We start from the raw sequence: 17,041 nt of genomic DNA on the forward strand, positions 1-17,041 counted from the left end.
CAGGTCCAGAACAGACAGACAAAGAGGAGGGGGCTTAGGAACAGAAATGGTAGCATTTGGAAAAGGCTGCAGCGGGTGGGTGAAGGATAATTCTATGTGTTTGAGGAGGAGATGGGCATTGAATGACTAAGCCTTACCTGGAGAACCAGCCAAAGCTGCTGTGCTGGGCCCTGCCTGTCGCCAGCATTGTCCCCAATAGAGCAGGCCCAAGGAGGTCCCTGCAGGTCCCTGCCAAGGAGGGTCTCAGCATCGCTATGGCCAGCTCTCAGGATTCCTTGAGTGCTTGTATCCTTCTAATTCTGGTACCCTCTCTTTTCCCATCAGCAACAGTCAGAGAAAGGAGGGCAAAAGTGCCTGCCACGGGGTAGGCCTGGACCCCAGGGGCAACTCTAGCTCTGTCAGTCTAGCTCCTGCCAGATCAAGCACGTGACACATTTGCTCTCTGAGGCCTCATCCCCAGGGGAAAGGCTGGGAGCACCTCCAGTACACACAAGAAGCAGCCTCATCCAGCCATCTTGACATAACAGCCTGAGAGGAGCAGCTGGAGCATCCCTCGTCTGTCCAGGCATGGCACATGGCCGTGTACCCGGAGGCTGGTGGCCTTGGTGTTGGGATCACCTTCCCAACCACACACCTTCAGTAGGGCCCAAGACAGCTCAGGCATCTCTGGCCGTTGAGCTGCCCTGCCACCTGGCGGGAAACAAAAAACAGGGAGCTCCTGGGCCCTGGGAATGAGTAGGTGTGATGCCCACGGAGGTATGAAGAGATCTCGGCCTGCCCTGTGCTGCTGGCATTGGTGCCCCTCCAGGGGCAGCGTGCCTCATCTCCACATGCAGAGGATCACACCCTTGTTCTAGCAGGTGGTCCAGGGACAAGACTGTTCAGAGTGCTGAGGCCTCTGCTGCCCCCTATTGGTCCTCCTGGTCACGGGGGTGGGGGTGGGGCAGCTCTGGTTGGTGGATGAGGCTGACCCTACAGGGCTTCTGCCTCCTGGGCCTGTGAGTCAGGGCAGCGTTACCAGGCCTCCCTGCATCTGTCACCTTGTGGCTCTGGGCCTTGACCGTCTGGTTGTGTTCATGGGCTGCATGGGCACACGGCAAGGCTGCCTGGTACCTCCGCAGTAGTCACGGCCTTCACAGGCTCTGCGGCCTTTGGAGGACCAAGCAGTACTTCCCTGGTGAGGAGGTCTGGCCATCTCCCAGGTCAGTCAGGGAGTAGGACGTGGATCTTAATGAGGCTCCAGAAGTTTCTGGAAAGGTCACATGGCAGTAACCCTCTTCCTCAGCTGGGATCAAAGCTGGGGTCAGGCGTCAGCAGTAGCTAAGGAGGGACTAGAACAAGGGTGGCTCTGCAGGTCCTGGTTAAGGACAGTGGCCATGGGCCTTTGAGCAAGCATCACCTGGACAGCCAGTATGAGGTGACTCTGGACCCAGCCTGTGTTATACTACCTGACAGGTTTCCTCACAGGATACGTAAACTGTTCGCAGCTTCTTCCCTCGATTCCACAGCCACATCTGTGTGAGCCCCTTCTAGACAATGCCAAGGGAGGCTTCATAACCCTTTTCTTTTAGCTCTGTGGTTGTCATTGAAACGTCATGTCACATGGGAGCTAGGGAGTGGAGCCGGGATGGGGGTCATGTGGTCAGAAATGACACTTTTGCTTGTTACAGAAATGGAGATCAGAGACCTGAAACAGCAGTTGCCTGTGTCCCACCCGGCAAAAAAGGAGAGGCTTCTGGCGCGGGAGCCGGGTCTGGGAGGGACTCTGGGCTGACGGCTACCCCGCAGGCTCAGGTATGGGCAGGTTACCCAGGAAAGCTCTGGCTGCACTGACCCAGTTCCAGACCCTCACACATGCTCTGTGAGCCCCATCCATGATTGTCCACCCAGGGCTTGCAGGGAGACCGGAGACGCCTGAGAAATCCCTCACCCACGCACACGCCTCCATGCTGACCCGAACAGCTTTAGGTGCCGTCAACCTCTAAGGAACCTCTCTGGAGTTGCGTGTAGTCTACCTCTTAGACCCTCTTGACTCCGAGGCAGGAGGTAAGCAAGGCAGCGACCGGTTTCCCTCTGCTTCATTGCTCAGCGGACACATCACTTCCAAGGTAACCTGGGGGACGTCACCCTAAGTTCAAAGAAGCAAGACAAACACAGGAGACAGCGGATTGGAGTCAAGCATTAGAAGGGCCTGGGCGTGCTTCCCCTGAGGCACTCTGATAAACTGCCGTCTAGACTCTCTCCGCAGTCTCTCCTGGGACACCCAACACTGTAAATATCAGGGTTTCATCCGTTTCCTAGGTGTTTGTTTTACCCCGTGAGCTGCTTTGTGCTAGGCTTTTTTCAGCCCTCTCCTTGGATCTCTCTGTCTCTGTCTTTCTATCTGTCTCTCCCCCCACACACCGGATAGGGTCTCACTGTGTAGCTCTGACTGGTGTGGAGCTTGGTAGGTTAGACTGACCTCCAACTTGCAGAAGTCTGCCTGTCTCTGCCTCCCAAGTGCTGGAAATAAAGGCATGTGCCACCATGCCTGCCTTTCTATGGGTCTTGATCTGAGCATCATTTCTGTGCTTTCATGGCCTTCCTGTTGGTGTTGGGTGCAGGTCTGGGCCATTAGTTTAGGGATATGCTTGGCCCCGTCTGGAACTCTCAGCCGCCCTCTGTCCTATGCTCACTGTTGGTGCCTGTGTGTCAGTCAGCTCATCATGGCCCTGGCATTCAAGGAAGAGTCTGTGGCCTGTGCACCACCCCACAGAGGACATCAGCTCCAACTCAGCCCCATGTGGCTCTCGGTGTGCTGGGTCTAGAGTAAGCAGAACAAGGGGTCCTCAGGGATGAAGCTATTCTTGAGAAGGCAGGGCCGGCAGGGGCTCACAATTCTCTCTAGCTGTGCCATGTTGGGAGATCACGGCACTCCAGTGTCCCCTCCTATGACCTTTGATAAGAACAGAGAGTGATGGCCTGAGAGGTGTAAGGGGATGGGTACCCTCAGGTCTCCACGCCCCACATCGCTTCTTGAACCTCATGCGTCTTGCCCCAATCTCCTGTCTTTGCTTAATGTGCCCAGTCCCTCAGCGCAGACCTGCTCTTGCCTTTCAACCCCTCTTAGCTACAGGGAAGGGAGACCAGGAGGACTCAAAGTGGGGGTCTTGGCAATGCATAGTCCAGACCAACGAGCCCTGCCCATCTCTGTCTCTCAGTGAGGCCAATCAGAGGGTGGACTTGGGAAGGATAGCCGCCAGTGTCTCTTTTGTCAGTGCTTCTAGGCCCCTCTCAGAAGCCCAGACAGACCTGATCTAAGTCTGTATTTCAGGCTGTAGGTGGGTGTTGGCTCATCCATCAGGCTCCAGGCCCAGCCCTGTTGGGTCCCAGCCCTATAAGTTCTTGGCACAGACTAGCTCACTGAACACTAATACACAGGGTACCACCCTGGACACCTGTGGTGCTTTTGAATTTCACACTGATGCATATTTATGGAGTGAGACACAGGATCTGGACTTTCAATTATGCTGTGAGTTGCCAGAAGCTGTGAAAGGCCCACTGTGTCCCTGCTGGCCAGCCAAAGTAGCTATGTTCCCGGCTCCTGGCCACCTGGGCAGATGCAAGCCCCACTAGCAGTCTGGGCAGTGTCTTCGCTAGAGCCCTGCAGGAGACCATTGGTACTTAGCATCTGACCGTCTGTCTTCTCTCGTGTCCCCTGCCTGCAGAGCTGGGGTGCCCTCCAAACCCCTAGAGGACTTGTTAGAAAAGAGGCCTTGCACCAGGACAGCTGACAAGGTCAAATACCTGAGACACAGCTGGCCAGCCTATCTGTGTAGTCTGAGAGAACGGGTGAAAAAGCTGGTGAGGGGAGGAAGGGCACCTGGAAGGCGACTCCTGGGCTAGACAGAGGGCATGAGGCGTCTCCAGCAGGGTTAGTAGGAGAGAGCAGGCAGAAAGGTACTGTGTGCGAGAGCCCCCTGGCTGCGGCGCGCCCAGGGCTGCCTTCCTGCCTTTAGCATTGGCCTCACCCGGCCTCTCATATGTGGCTCAGGACAAAGCTGCGGTATACCTCCGTTCAGCCTTCTGCCACTGCCAACCTGCACACCTGCGCCTGGCAGCTGAGGGGATGGGGACAGGGATGCTGTGGAGCCAGATCAGTCCTGAGGGACTTGGCCTTCCTGACACATGGGAAAGCATTCTCAGTGGCCGAGAGATGGCCCGAGTCTGGAGGAGCTTGCCATTGGCTCCAGCGGCCTGGCTCCCATTCCTCCGTCATCTGTCTGGAATTCGAATGGAAAAACATGCATGTGGTGAAGGAAGTGCCAGGACAGGCTGGGTCCAGTTCCGAGGACCTTCCCAGAGGTGTTTGAGAACCTAGCCACCCCTCCCTCACTGGCCCTTCAGTGGCCCCTGCCACCCCCGCTGGGCGCAGGGTCTGGGCAGGAACTTGTAAGTGCAAGCCTTCACAGACCAGTGACAGCCATTGCTCCTGCTGTCCTTGCAGGTCAGGCCTGTCTCATGTTGCAGCACTGTCAGTGTCACCCCCATAGCCCAGGTGGGCCTTCTGGGGTTCCCTGGAGTTGGCTAATACCCACAGCAGGAAGCAGAGGCTCCTGCTTATAGGTGACACTTAGCAAAGAACTTCATTCCTGGAAAGATTATGAGTGCAGGGAAGCTCAGTGCGAGTGATTTTCCACTGATGAATGACTTGCACAGGTGTCAGAGAGCTCTGAGCCACAATCTCGTCATGTCCACCTTCACTGATGTACCCATGCAGTCAGCTGGGCACCTCCTACCTTCTCCAGTCTGGAAAAACATCTAGCCTGGGAGACGTGGCATTAACCCTGAGTGAGATAAGATGGTTTGAAGCCAAATTCAAAGCATAATACAGCTGCTTGAAGACAGGTCAGTCTTCTGGCTGAAGAATGGGATCACGCCTGGTAACTGTTCATCTACCGAGTTTGCTAGCTAAGGAACGCTCTTCACTCGTCCATCTGTCTACTAGATGCCAGGCCTCTTCTCCCTGTTTGTGGGTCTCACAACTTGTCATTGGTTTCGCTCTGGATCGAGAAAGCTGAGTAAGGGTTCAGCCATGTCTTACCCCTGCAACCCTCTCACTGAGAACAGGAAGGCTCTGTGAGCGTTCATGGTCCAACCGCTAGAACAGGGGCTTGGCTGTTACTCTAGACAAGCACTGGCCCTGTGGCAGCCCCACTGTGGTTCTGGCAATCTCTAGACAAGCACTGGCCCTGTGGCAGCCCCACTGTGGTTCTGGCAATCTTGCTGATTACCTGCACTGTGTAAATCCACGTGTCCACCCCTAGGTGGTGGTTCATCCTCTGGTTGGGCTAGACAGGTTTTAGTAGCTGCCTGGTGTGTAGGGACCACTGTTTTCCTTACCCACACCCCTCCCTGTGTACGCTTCAGAGAGCGGAGCCAGTGACCACGGAGATTCGTGAAACAAAGGAGCCCAGGGCCCAGGGCATGGGGCTGCAGTGGGGCTGGAGCGGACAGGTGGACACTGGGGAAAGGAAAAGCTTAGGCAAAGTGGGGCCTGCAAAGCAGGGCACACCCAGGGGCTGGCAGCATGGGCCTGCACCCTCGTTCTGACCGCCAGTTCCCAGGCTCTTGCACTTAGTCCATTTCCTTTTCCCTGTGGCAAAGCTGACAACGGCCCAGGGTAGAGGGCTATGAGCCTAGGGGACCTGGGCAGGCACAGAAGCCTTGTTCTGGGAGTTCTCTGATCCACCTAAGTTTGGGGTGCTAGTGCAGGTCTCCCACTCTGGAATGCTTATATAACATGTCCATGTTTAAAGCTGCAAGCATTCTCTGGGAGAATATTTGAAAAGTATAAAATTAAAAACAATGACCACTAGCTGAGCAGTGGTGCTGCGCGCCTTTAATCCCCCAGCTCCAGAGGCCGAGGCAGCCTGTGATCTCTGTGCGTTCACCAGCCCGCTCTACAGAGCTGGTTCCAGGACACCCAGGGCTACACAGAGAAAGCCTGTCTCGAAAAGTCCAAAAACCAAAACCCCAAAATAAACACACACAAAAAAAACAACCCCAAAACAACAACAACAACAAAACCCTAAAGTTTTCCCACCATGAACTAACTGTTGATACTTAAGGTGTTTCTGCGGAGTTATTTTTTTCTTTTTTCTTTTTCTTTTGCATATGTGTGTTTACACACCACAGAGTCATGCTCACAGGCATGCCGTACACAGACACAGGCATGTCTAATACAGGCACACATCAGACTCACTGCACACAAATGTATTTCTTGTTTGTTTTAAACGAGATGAGACTGTGCTCTACAGCTTTCTATTCTGGTCTCTCTCCATGATCGCAGTGCCTCGGGTTCAGCCCTTCTGACCCCACTGAAGGTCACTCTTTTCTGAAGATGCTATGCCATGACCTAGTTAACATGGAGGGTGTTCTGAGACAATGCTGACATTAGCTCCTGGTTACACTACACGAATCCTTATCAAAACAGCTGAGATTTGCATTTCAAGATAAAATCCTAATTGCTAAGGTAAGAGTCATAAGTATTTGTGTAGCTCCATTTATTTATTTGAATTTTAAAAGATTATTTATTCTTTGACAGCTTCATACATGTAAACAGTGTATCTTGATCATATCCATTATCTACCTATCTACCTACTTACCTACCTATTTGCTTTGAGGTACTGGGCATAGAATCCAGTTTCTCATGCCCCTTAGGCAAACATTGGCAACTAGCTCCACAGGGCTCTTGATGGGAAAAGCCAAGTTTGTCGTTGTTTTGTTACCACAGAATCTCTATTTTGGCTTACAGTATATATTTTTTTCTAAATGGCATATCTTTCCCTCTTCCTGAAGGTTCATGGGTTCTGGGCCAGACTTTTTTTTTTTTTTTTCTTGACAAAATCTCACTATGTAGTCCTGGCAGCCTGGAACTTATGTAGACCAGGCTGGCCTTGAACTCCCAGAGTGCCTCCCGAGGGCCAGGTTTAAAGGTATGCCACCACCAGCCACTGGGTCAGATTTCCATGACCCCTCCACCCATGGCCCCTCCACCCATCTGTTTTTCCTCACTTTAGAAATACGAGGACTCATTTCCCTCCTTCATTCCCTTATGATTTTGTATTTCACATGAGTATGAAAAGTGCCACCTGAGTTTCGTTCTGCCTGAGGGACACGGTCACCTGCTGGTGGAGTGTCCCATCTACCTAAAGCAGATCTGTCTCCAGAGTCTTCAGAGCCAGGCTGCCCTCTGGAGGGCCACTGTGTTCGGACATTTGCTACCTTGGAGGAAAGTGGCACCAGTGCCTTGCTGCCTCTGCTCCCCTGACCACCGTGTGACCACGCTGTGTCTGGTTCTGGTCCACAGCCAGGCTGATGTCCAGTGGCTGAGGCATGAAGAAGCCAGCGTCCAGGAGGAGGGTGGTAGAGCCCCCCTTCAGGGCAGGGGAGCTTTCCCTCCAGGTGGAGCCTGGGTGACAGGGCCTGACAGCCCCAGGCACGTGAGCCTGGAACACTGTCCTGGAACGTAGGTGTCCCAAGAAGCTGGCTCAACCTGGGACAGCTCAGAGGCCCAAAGGCTCAGAGGCCCCAGCGGCACTCAAAGGTCAGCCCCGCCTCCTCCTGTCTTGCCACAAGGGTGGCTGCACCACAGGGAAGGTTCAGCTTGTTTTCTTCTTTGCTAGACTTTGAGTGTCAGGTGGATGACATTTAAAAGCTGAAGAACTTGCTCTATCACCCTGTGTCCCTCAGCCTCTGTAGGCTAATCAATCACACGGGGCAGTTATCCTCCCTAGCCACTGGCTACCCCTGCCTGGGAGGCTGCTCTTGGGCTCCCACAGAGATTCCACCATCTCATTAACATCCAGGTTCAGGCCTAGGAGCATGGCCCCTCTACCCATCTGTTTCCCTCCCATCTCCCCTGCTCCCTTCTCTTCCCTCTGTCACTGGTTCTGCCCCTTCTCTCCCACCTGGGCAGAGCAGCACGGGGCTCTCTCCATCATAACTTTCTCTGCATTTATTCCATGTTCCGGACCTGGTGGTCTCACCTTTGCCTGGGCTTGGACCTTCAGCTGACCAAGTTTCCTGTCTTTTCTGTTACGACAGCTTGGAGGCTATCTGGAAAGACCCCTGTCCTAGAGAGCCCCGGGGTACCAATCAGCAGGCCCACTGATCACCCCAGGCCTACAGTCCTGCACTTTTTCTCTGAATGCATGCCCTTTCCTTGTTTAAAACAGGACAGGTCGCTAAAAGTTCCCTGAGGACCTGAGACCTGAAGAGGGCACATTAAGATGTTAGCTGACAATCACAGGTCCAGGAGAGCAGTGGCCCCCAAGCCTGGTGGCTGAGCAGAGCCCAGATCAGTGACAGAGAAGCCGACAGGGCAGTAAATCCCCACACCTTGATACGAGGTCTCCAGCAGAGCTTTCCCTGTGTGCTGGGGACCACAGGAAGGTCTCAGGGGAGGGCAGCTCCAGCTCACAGTGAGACTTGAGGCCAGCCAAGCCATGGAGGACAGAGCCAAGATGACTGTGATGGTGGCCACGCCCACCCTCACCAGCCTCACCTCTCTTGGGCCATGCCCACCCCAGTAACCTCACCTCTCTTGATTCCCAAAGAAAAACAGAGACTTGGAAGCTGACACCTTACCTCCTCCACCGTTGGCTTGTCATAGGCAGCATTTCTGGAAGATGGCGGCATGCTGTGTGTGTCTGGTGTGTGTTTTATGTACATGCCATATTGTGTCTGTGGTATGTGCATATGTTGCATTTGATGTATGTTGTGTGTGGCATGAACCGTTTATCGTGGGTGTTATGTGTATTTCGGGATATCCATGGTCCCGCCAGCAGATGAATGAAGACATGAAGACTTACTATTGCTCACAAAGCATAGGCACAATAGCGGGCAGACGCTCAGCTCCTACACTCAACCCCGCCTGCTCCTGACCCGTGTTCCATCGTGTGCCCCATTGCTTTTCTCTCACTCGGTCCCAGTGCCTGTCCTTCTGTGAAGTGCTGGCAAATCCCTCATCCCATTCTTCTCACAGAGACCCTCCCTCAGCCGGGAAGTCCAACCCCTTTCTGCCCAGCTACTGGCCAGCAGCTCTTTATTAAGCCGGTCAGCAGTGAGGAAGGAAGAGTGTTTACAAATATGATGCAAGTGCTGACCCATAAGAATAACCAGTCCAAAGTCCAGCCAGTACTCCACTCCGTCAGTACAGCAATCAGCGCTTAAATAGAGGCGACCTTCACACCATGTACAAGAATGTCACCCCGACAGTGTGTGAGGTAAATATCACATGCACTTGCTGTGTGTGTGATGTGGGGTGTGTGGTGGGACACAGTGTATGGTATGTGCTCGTTGCACTTGTTTTATGTGGTGTGTGTGTGTGTGTGTGTGTGCGTGTGTGCACATGCGTATCATGTTCTGGCACCAACCTCTGTCAGTGCTGGACCAAAGAGGCCCTGAGGCCAGAGGAACAGCCGCTGTCCCAGAGGTCTGGCTGTTGACCTGAAGTCTTCCAGGACAATGGTCCTTCAGGAAAAACCACGCACCCCTAGAATTAGAGGTGGCCTTTGGAGGCTCGGCATTAGGACCTTGTCAATGTCGGGCTGGTAGGGACACTTGGGATGTGTCAGGTCTCTCTGGGTTGTGTTACCTCCCTGATGCTGGCCTGGGGATGAAGCTGCACTCCACCTAAGGGCCAGGCTCTTCCAGCTCATGGCCACCCCGTCCTGTACTCTACGATAGTCTCTCTGGTCCTCTCTGGGGATGGTACCCTTCAGTTGTGTGCTGACTGAGTCACAGCGCCCTTGTGGGCATGTAATGCTGCACTTTTCTCTGGGCCTTCTGAGCACTGCAGGATACAGACGCCTCCTAGAGACGTGGGCCTGGACTGAGGGCCACCCTGCCAGGGCTGAGGCCACAACACAGCTGAGTGTCAAGTAAAGGTGGTCCCAACTTGGACCCCCAGTGAGAGGCCCAGCGCCGAGTCCTCAGAATCAAGACCAGGAATTGGTTTTTGTCAAGAAGGAAGGAGCTTGGTGAGGCTGAAGGCCAGCATCAGAGAGACAGTAGGGCTTGGGCTAAGGAGGGCAGCAGCTACAGGGCCGCTGGCTCGGGGCGCTCTGCCACCACCCACACCCTCCTCAGGTGGACTCACCAGCCGGTGGCTGTTTTGTTCTGCAGAGCTGGGCGTTGTGGTACACGCCTTTAATCCCAGCGCTCTGGACATAGAAGCAGGTTGATCTCTGTGAGTTCAAGGCCAGCCCTGTCTCAGTTAGTTTGAGGCCAGCCAAGGAAGGCTGCATAGTGAGACCATGTCTCTCTCTCTTTTTTTTTTTTTTAATTTAGAGCACAAGCTGACCTCAAGTCCAACTCCTGAGATTACAGGCCCAACCCTTTCATGTGTGCGTGTGTGTGTGTGTACCCGTATTTAGCCCTCATGCTCTACTATCTTAACCACCGTGAAGCACAAAGTTCTGTGGCCAGACACCAGAATCTATTTCTGGGACATTCCATCGCTCCAGAGACCACCACGTCCTGCCACCGGAGCGCACCTGACATTCAGTGAGTGCTACCAGACAAGGTGCACCCCGGCCTCGGGCGGTCACCCTAAAAGGGGTGGCCACGCAGGAGAAATGGCCAGCCTGGGAAAGGCTGTCCCGAGGACGGTACCTTGGACAGGAAAGCAGTCCGTCAGGAACAGTGAGGCCAGGCCTCATCGCTGTCAACATGAGCCACTGTGGGTCGTGCTGCCCGGTCTCAGGCCTGCGGCCTCCTTTCTGTGCTTGAGCTCGCCCGGCCTGCGCGGCCTCTCACGCCTCTCCGCTGCCTGCCCCTTTCCTGCCCTAAGTGAGACACCCGCAGGTAAAGGCCGGGAAACAGGGACCCCTGAGTCCAGGACTGCCGCCCCACCCCAACCTCTATCCCCGGCACTGAGGCAGGGCAGACTGCAGAGCAGAGGGTTTATTGTTGCATGTGCACGTGGAAGCAAGGAACTGCCACGGGGTGGGGATGTGGAGGGAAAGGGCAGAGAGGGCTGCAGGCCTCCTACCAACCAGAGGGTCCTCGGGGATGGGCGGGCCTACTTCTACAGATCAGCCAATGGGAGAGGGCTCTCGCCTACAGCTAAGGGTGGGGCTTACAGCTGCTCTGGGTGAGTAGGCGTTGTAGGATTCAGCCCACCAGGGTCTTCAGAAGAGGGTCTGGGGCGCAGCTTCTGGAGTCCGTCAGCGATAGGCTTGAAGGAGGAGTGTGCTGGCATGGAGGAGAGGTGCTGACAGGGTTGAAGTGGACAGCAAAGGAGAAAGATCAAGGAACTTTCCAGAAGAGAACTGAAGAGGACAGACAAGCTGGTTGGGTTTGTGTGCGGGATTCTGGGAATGGGCTCCCGAGTGGCCTGGCTTTAGGTCCTTTTCTACCGCCAGGATCACACAGGGCACTCTCAGACGAAGGCCCCGCTAGGGGCCACTGGGGACAGCATGAGGGTCTCTGTGGCCTGTCGGCTGCTAGCGGACGGCGAGCGGCCCGAGTGCTGCTGGAGGTGGACTCGGCTGGGCGGGAAGCTGCCAGCACGCCCTGGGCCATGGCAGCTACTGCGCAGCGAGCGATGGCGGCCGTGAAGGTACTCGCGGTAGTTCTTGGTGAGGAGCGTATAAAGGAAGGGGTTGATGCAGCTGTTGCCGTACGTGAGGCACGTGGTCAGGTAGTTGACAATGCGTGCGGTCTGGGGCGCCAGTGGCATGGCCTCATGGTACTGGGCCAGCAGCTGCCACAGCCAAAAGGGTAAGAAGCAGGCCCAGAAGAGAAGGACGATGCCAAGGATGAGGTAGAGCACTCTGGGGTTGGGCAGCCGCCGTGTCTGCTTGAAAGAAGCTTGCTGAGATAGCCAGTAGGCCCTGGCCAGGCGGACATAGAGCAGCCCAATGACCAGGCCAGGCCCCACAATGCTGGTCCCAAAGAGCAGGGTCAGGTAAGCACGGTGGGCATGAGGGCCCCAGGCCGGCAGGCAGAGGCTCTTAGAGCCCCTACGGACCAGCCGGATGGCAAGCACCATGGGCAGGGTCAGCAGCAGCGCCAGCAGCCAGGTGCCCAGGACCAGCAGCTTTCGGTAAGCCGTGGAGCGCTGTACCGTGTGCAGGGGCCTCAGGACCGCTACGTAGCGCTCACTGCTCATCACAGTCAGGGTGAAGATGCTCGCGTGCATGGTCAGGAAGTCCAGGCTGAAGAGAACACGGCAGCCCACATCCCCAAAGTGCCAGTCCTTAGTGACGTAGGTGGCCACGATGAAGGGGATGCTCAGCAGGTAGAGCAGGTCAGCCAGTGCCAGGTTGACCACGTAGACATACATGGAGGCCGAGGCGCGCAGGAATCGGCACATCACCACCAGAGTGTACACATTCCCCACCATGCCCGCCACGCCCATGGCTGACAGCACTGCCCCGAGGACACCGCTGGCCACAAGGTCTTGCAGGGAGCTGGGATCTGTCGGGCCAGGCCAGGATCCGTTGAGGGACACACTGGGTCCGCCAGGCAGCTCAGACACAGTGCTTCCCGACACAGCCAGCAGGGAAAAGCTGGTTGTAGACTCCAGGCTCAGCGCCATCTCTGTCCTCACCCTGGGCTTCTGGTGGGAGTTCCCTGCTCAGTGAGGGGGACCTGGGAAAAGATTAGTGTCCAAGGTTCAAGGCAGCAGCCTACCTCTATGCCCTTGCAGCCTCTGCCACGGATACCGTCACTGCTCCTCTGCAGAGGGGCCAGGGCTGTCCCGTCCCGTCAGTACCCTCAAAGGAACCGCTTTCATGTGGCCTCCCCAGCTACCCAGGAGGACCCACCTCCTCCAGGACACCACTAAGCAGCAGGTCCCTCCCCCATGACAGTGTAAGGCCTTTGCTTTTCTGAAAAACTGGCCACAGCAAGGCAGAGAGGTCAGCCGTGGGCAGACACGAGAGTCCTAAGTTGTAGCTCTGCAACCTCATTGTATCCGGTTCCCCGTTTCATGTTACTGGTATGCTTTTAAAAACTGCTTTTTTCCTATCACGGAAGTAACGGCCACTGAGCTTTAAAGTTCAAATAGAAAAATAGGTAGAGCCTTTGGATTTTCATTTATCATGTGAAGAAAATGAGCCTGGGCCCCGCCCCACATCCATAGTGATGGAGGCCAGTCAGTGAAAAAGCTGTTGGAAGAAAACGTGATCCATGGCAGGAAAATATTTCTTTATTCTGAAACACTGTTTAAATGACACTTTCACTTAGTGTGCACGTGTGAGCGCGTGTGCACACGTGTTTGCCACAGTGTTCATGTGGAGGTTAGAGGTCAGCCTTTGGAAATTGAGACTTTCCTTTCATACAGGTCTAAGGCTCTAAAGGCAGGTCATCAGTCTTGGAGGCAAGCAGTCTTACCCGCTGAGCATTTTACCAGCATGCCCCCCTTCGAAAGTTATCTAAAAAACTACAATGAAGGCTCGCTACGTGGCCTAAGCCGTCCTGGAGCTCCCTGTGGAGGCCAGAATGGGCTTACACGCACGGATATCTGCCTTCCTCTGCTTCTTCAGTGTGCCCTCAGGCTGGCTTTTTGTTTTCCTCTTTAAAGAGAGTACAGGTGTCCCCCCTCTCTCGGATTTATTTCGTTTATGTGTCTGAGTGTTCTGACTTCACAAGTGCATGTGCAGCGTGCACATGCCTGGAAGAATAGCAGATACCTTGTAACTGGAGTTACAGATGGCTGTAAGCTGTTGTGGCTGCTGCAAGCCGAACCCAGGTCCTCTGCAAGAGCAGCAAGTGCTCTTAACCACTGAGCCATCCCCCTAGCCCAGGAAAAGATTTCTTAAAAACAAACTTCATTAGAGCTGGAGAGATCACTGACTGCTCTGCAAACCTGGGTTTGATTCCCAGAGCCCACATGGCAGCTCACAACCACCTGTAATTCCAGCTCCAGGGAACAACACTCTCTTCTGAATGCCTCAGGCACCAGGCACACATGGAATACATTCATATATTCAAATAAAAACTCATACACATAAACAAAAATAAGGTGTTTTGGTTTTTGTTCTGGTTTTGTTTTGTTTGTTTGTTTGGTTGGTTTTTCTTGACAGGGTTTCCCTGTGTAGCCTTAGCTGTCCTAGACTCACTTTGTAGACCAGGCTAGTCTTGAACTCACAGAGGTAGGTACATCTGCCTCTGCCTCCCAAGTGCTGGGATTAAAGGCATGGGCCACCAAGTTTAAACAAAAAGCAAACAATATTAAGACCTTCACTAAACAAGTAAAAGAGCTGAGAAAATATATATCAGATAAATGGACTAGTGAACAATATACATGCAAGAACTGCAAATCAATGAAGAGAAGAGTAATTCGCTATTTGCAGGAGGAAAAGGCAAACTGAGCAGGAATGTGTGAAAGAAAATACCCGGAAGGCCACACACTAAGGAAAAGATGCTACACCGCTGTTGCCATCAGGGAAACGGAGATCAAGCCACAAAGCTCAGTGCCCTGACTGTGGAGTGCAGCAAGGTCGGAAAGAACTAGCTGAGGATGCGAACTGCCACAGCAGCTTCGGGAGAGCCTGGCACTGCAGGGGAGCCAAACAGCTGTACCAGGCCAGCAGCCCCCGCACCAGGCCAGCAGTTGTACCAGGCCAGCAGGGATCCCCTCACACCCCGAAGAACAGCACCTTGTGTTTAAGGAGCTTGGAACAACCCACGTGACCATAAATAGCAGCAGCAGTAGTGTGGAAAAGCAAAAGTGCCATAGCAATGACCCTCAGCAGCAAAGAGACCTACCCCTGCAGGCTGGGGGAGACAGGGTTTTGAAGGACAGAAGCAGGAGGTTAAATGTGGCTCCCTCTGAGATGAGTTCTTGAACGGACAAGGTCATTGTCACGGGAAGCTAAAGCTGTGGGGCGTGTGTGTGTGTGTGTGTGTGTGTGTGTGTGTGTGTGTTTTCTCTTACTGGAAAGCCCTCAGAGCTGGTTATGCACATTCCCTGCCCTCGGTGGGGCTCACACAGGTAAACATGTTAAAAACAAAAAACAGAAAAAGAAATTACACCTCTAAGCTTGGGCCAGGCAGTGGTGGTGCACATCTTTAAAGCCGGTGAACAGGAGGTGGTGGCAGGCGGATCTCTGAGTTCGAGGCCAGCCTGGTCTACATCACGAGTTAGAACAGCCAGAGAAACACAGAGAAACCCTGTCTCAAAACCAAACGAAAAATCTCTAAGCTTCCTATGCTTATTTGCTGACTGGATCAGAGAAAGGCTCTGAGAGGAAGTCAAGAAGACCCGGATTTGAACAGGCCTCTCCGACACCGGGGCCTAGGAATCTCTCCCCTCACCCAAAGCTGAAGCACCCCACCTGCGTGCCCTAGCTTCATCAGCCCTCGCCCCGCTGTCTCACCTCGCAGCTCAGCTCCAGACACACCGGGTTCCTCCTGCCCCTCCAGGAAGGCGAACTGCCCTCCAGTCACCAGTTCAGGGAGGGTGAAAGTTTCCAGTGCCAGCCGCCGCGTGAAGCCGGCCAAAGCCCCGCGCACTCTCGGGCACGCCCCACTCCCTGCGGGCCGCGCCCTCCGCCACGGAGAGGTGCCCGTGCGCCCGCCTCTGCGCGCCCACCTCTGTCGCCGAGCCCTCGGCTGCCTCCCAGCCCGGGCTGCCGCTCAGTTGCTCAGTGGCGTCGCCGCGCGCAGGGCGCGGACAGCTCCCCAGGCTCTGAGCCCCTGAGCGGGGCGCGGGCCGGCCTCCCCGGGGTCCCCGCCACGCCCGCGCCCGGCCGCCGCCGCCACCTGTCCCGCTGCCAGCTGGGAATGCGCCGGGCTGGGTATCAATAACGGCCGCGGCCGGTGAGGGCTCCTCCGCAGAGGTGCTGGCCCGGCTTGGGAGGGAAGGACCTCTGGGGGGGGGTTCATCCCCTCCCCACCTCATGTAACCACGAGTGTCAGCTCGAGGCCCAAAGAGTTATGACTTGCTGTAGAGGTGAGCAAGAGGCCCGTGCCGACGGCACAGGGTCTGTGAACAGGGTAAGGCCCTCAGGACCACGATCCATTACTAAGTAACAGGAGCTCGGGTTCGGGTAGCAGCGCTGGGGTCTTACTGTTTGCTGACATCATTGATTGGCTCCCTGCACATCCTCCGGCGCCTCAGCCCTCCAGGGGAGACCACACAGGCAAACCTGGGATACAGGGAACGGCTCTCCACTCTGCCCCTCTCTGTGGCAGAGACTCTGGTAAAGGCACACTGGGAGGTGGCTACCCCACCTGATAGTGGGTAGTGCTCAGAAGGACAGGTCCATGTCGGTCATACGCTGAAGAAAAAGAAATCTCCCGTCTCTGAACTGGGGAACCAGACCATCGCAGAAAACAATGCAGAGATAAATCTGAAGAGGTTATTCCGTGGGTTCCACTTCCTATGCAGAGCTCGGGCATGGGGCTTAGAAGCCTGGAGTGGACCCCAGCTGAATCCCTTGGAGTCCTCTGCCTCACCCTGTATACAAAGCAGTCTGATTCCCACCCCAGGCTAGTACTTTCAGCCAGGGGAGGTAGAAGACCTTCTGGTGGGCATCTTTCTGGGCACCTTTCTGGTTGAAAGGGCCCCCCTTTCAACCATGTCTGCGTCATAGGCAGAGAGGGGCCCCAGCAGCTGGAGGGCAGTCACATCTGCACTCTCCTTGCGGCAGACCCAGAGCTTCATTCTGTCCAGCCAACGCTCTGGCCTCCCAAGAGCCCAGACTCCATAGAAAGGCCACCAGAAGCCGAGGGCCAACCTAGAGGAAGCTATCCACATCACCAAGCCCAGGGCCACGGGTCACACAAGTGGAGGACCCAGTTGGCTGGTCGCTCCTCAGTTCTCTGTTCTCCTCTGCTGCCGTCTCCTTCCAGGGCAGCAAGGGAAGCGCTACACTGCCACGCTCAGCCCCAGCCGCCCCTCCTCCCTCCGCCCTGCAGCCAAAGGACAGGCGCCTGCCTAATGTGGGTGCTGGACAGACTCTGTGGACAGCAGAGCTGCTGGGTCCCCGCAAGGGTGGTTAGCAGGGAAGGGGGACAAAGAGAATGCAGAGCAGGAGGGGGT

The 17,041-nt window shown here is 55.1% G+C and overlaps 1 protein-coding gene across 1 annotated transcript; it reads right to left on the reverse strand.

The window, feature by feature from the left end:
* Positions 1-10,954: 10,954 nt before the first annotated feature.
* Positions 10,955-15,567, reverse strand: Uts2r (urotensin 2 receptor). Its single transcript, XM_021637485.2, has 2 exons — positions 15,375-15,567; positions 10,955-12,642 (listed from the first exon to the last, which is right to left on the reverse strand). The coding sequence occupies exon 2, from the start codon at positions 12,587-12,589 to the stop codon at positions 11,429-11,431; it is 1,161 nt and encodes a 386-aa protein (XP_021493160.1). The 5' UTR covers positions 12,590-12,642; positions 15,375-15,567; the 3' UTR covers positions 10,955-11,428.
* Between the last annotated feature and the right edge of the window lie 1,474 nt (positions 15,568-17,041).

The sequence above is a fragment of the Meriones unguiculatus genome, chromosome 7 (assembly GCF_030254825.1).
Source record: "Meriones unguiculatus strain TT.TT164.6M chromosome 7, Bangor_MerUng_6.1, whole genome shotgun sequence".
NCBI classification, from domain to species: Eukaryota; Metazoa; Chordata; class Mammalia; order Rodentia; family Muridae; genus Meriones; species Meriones unguiculatus.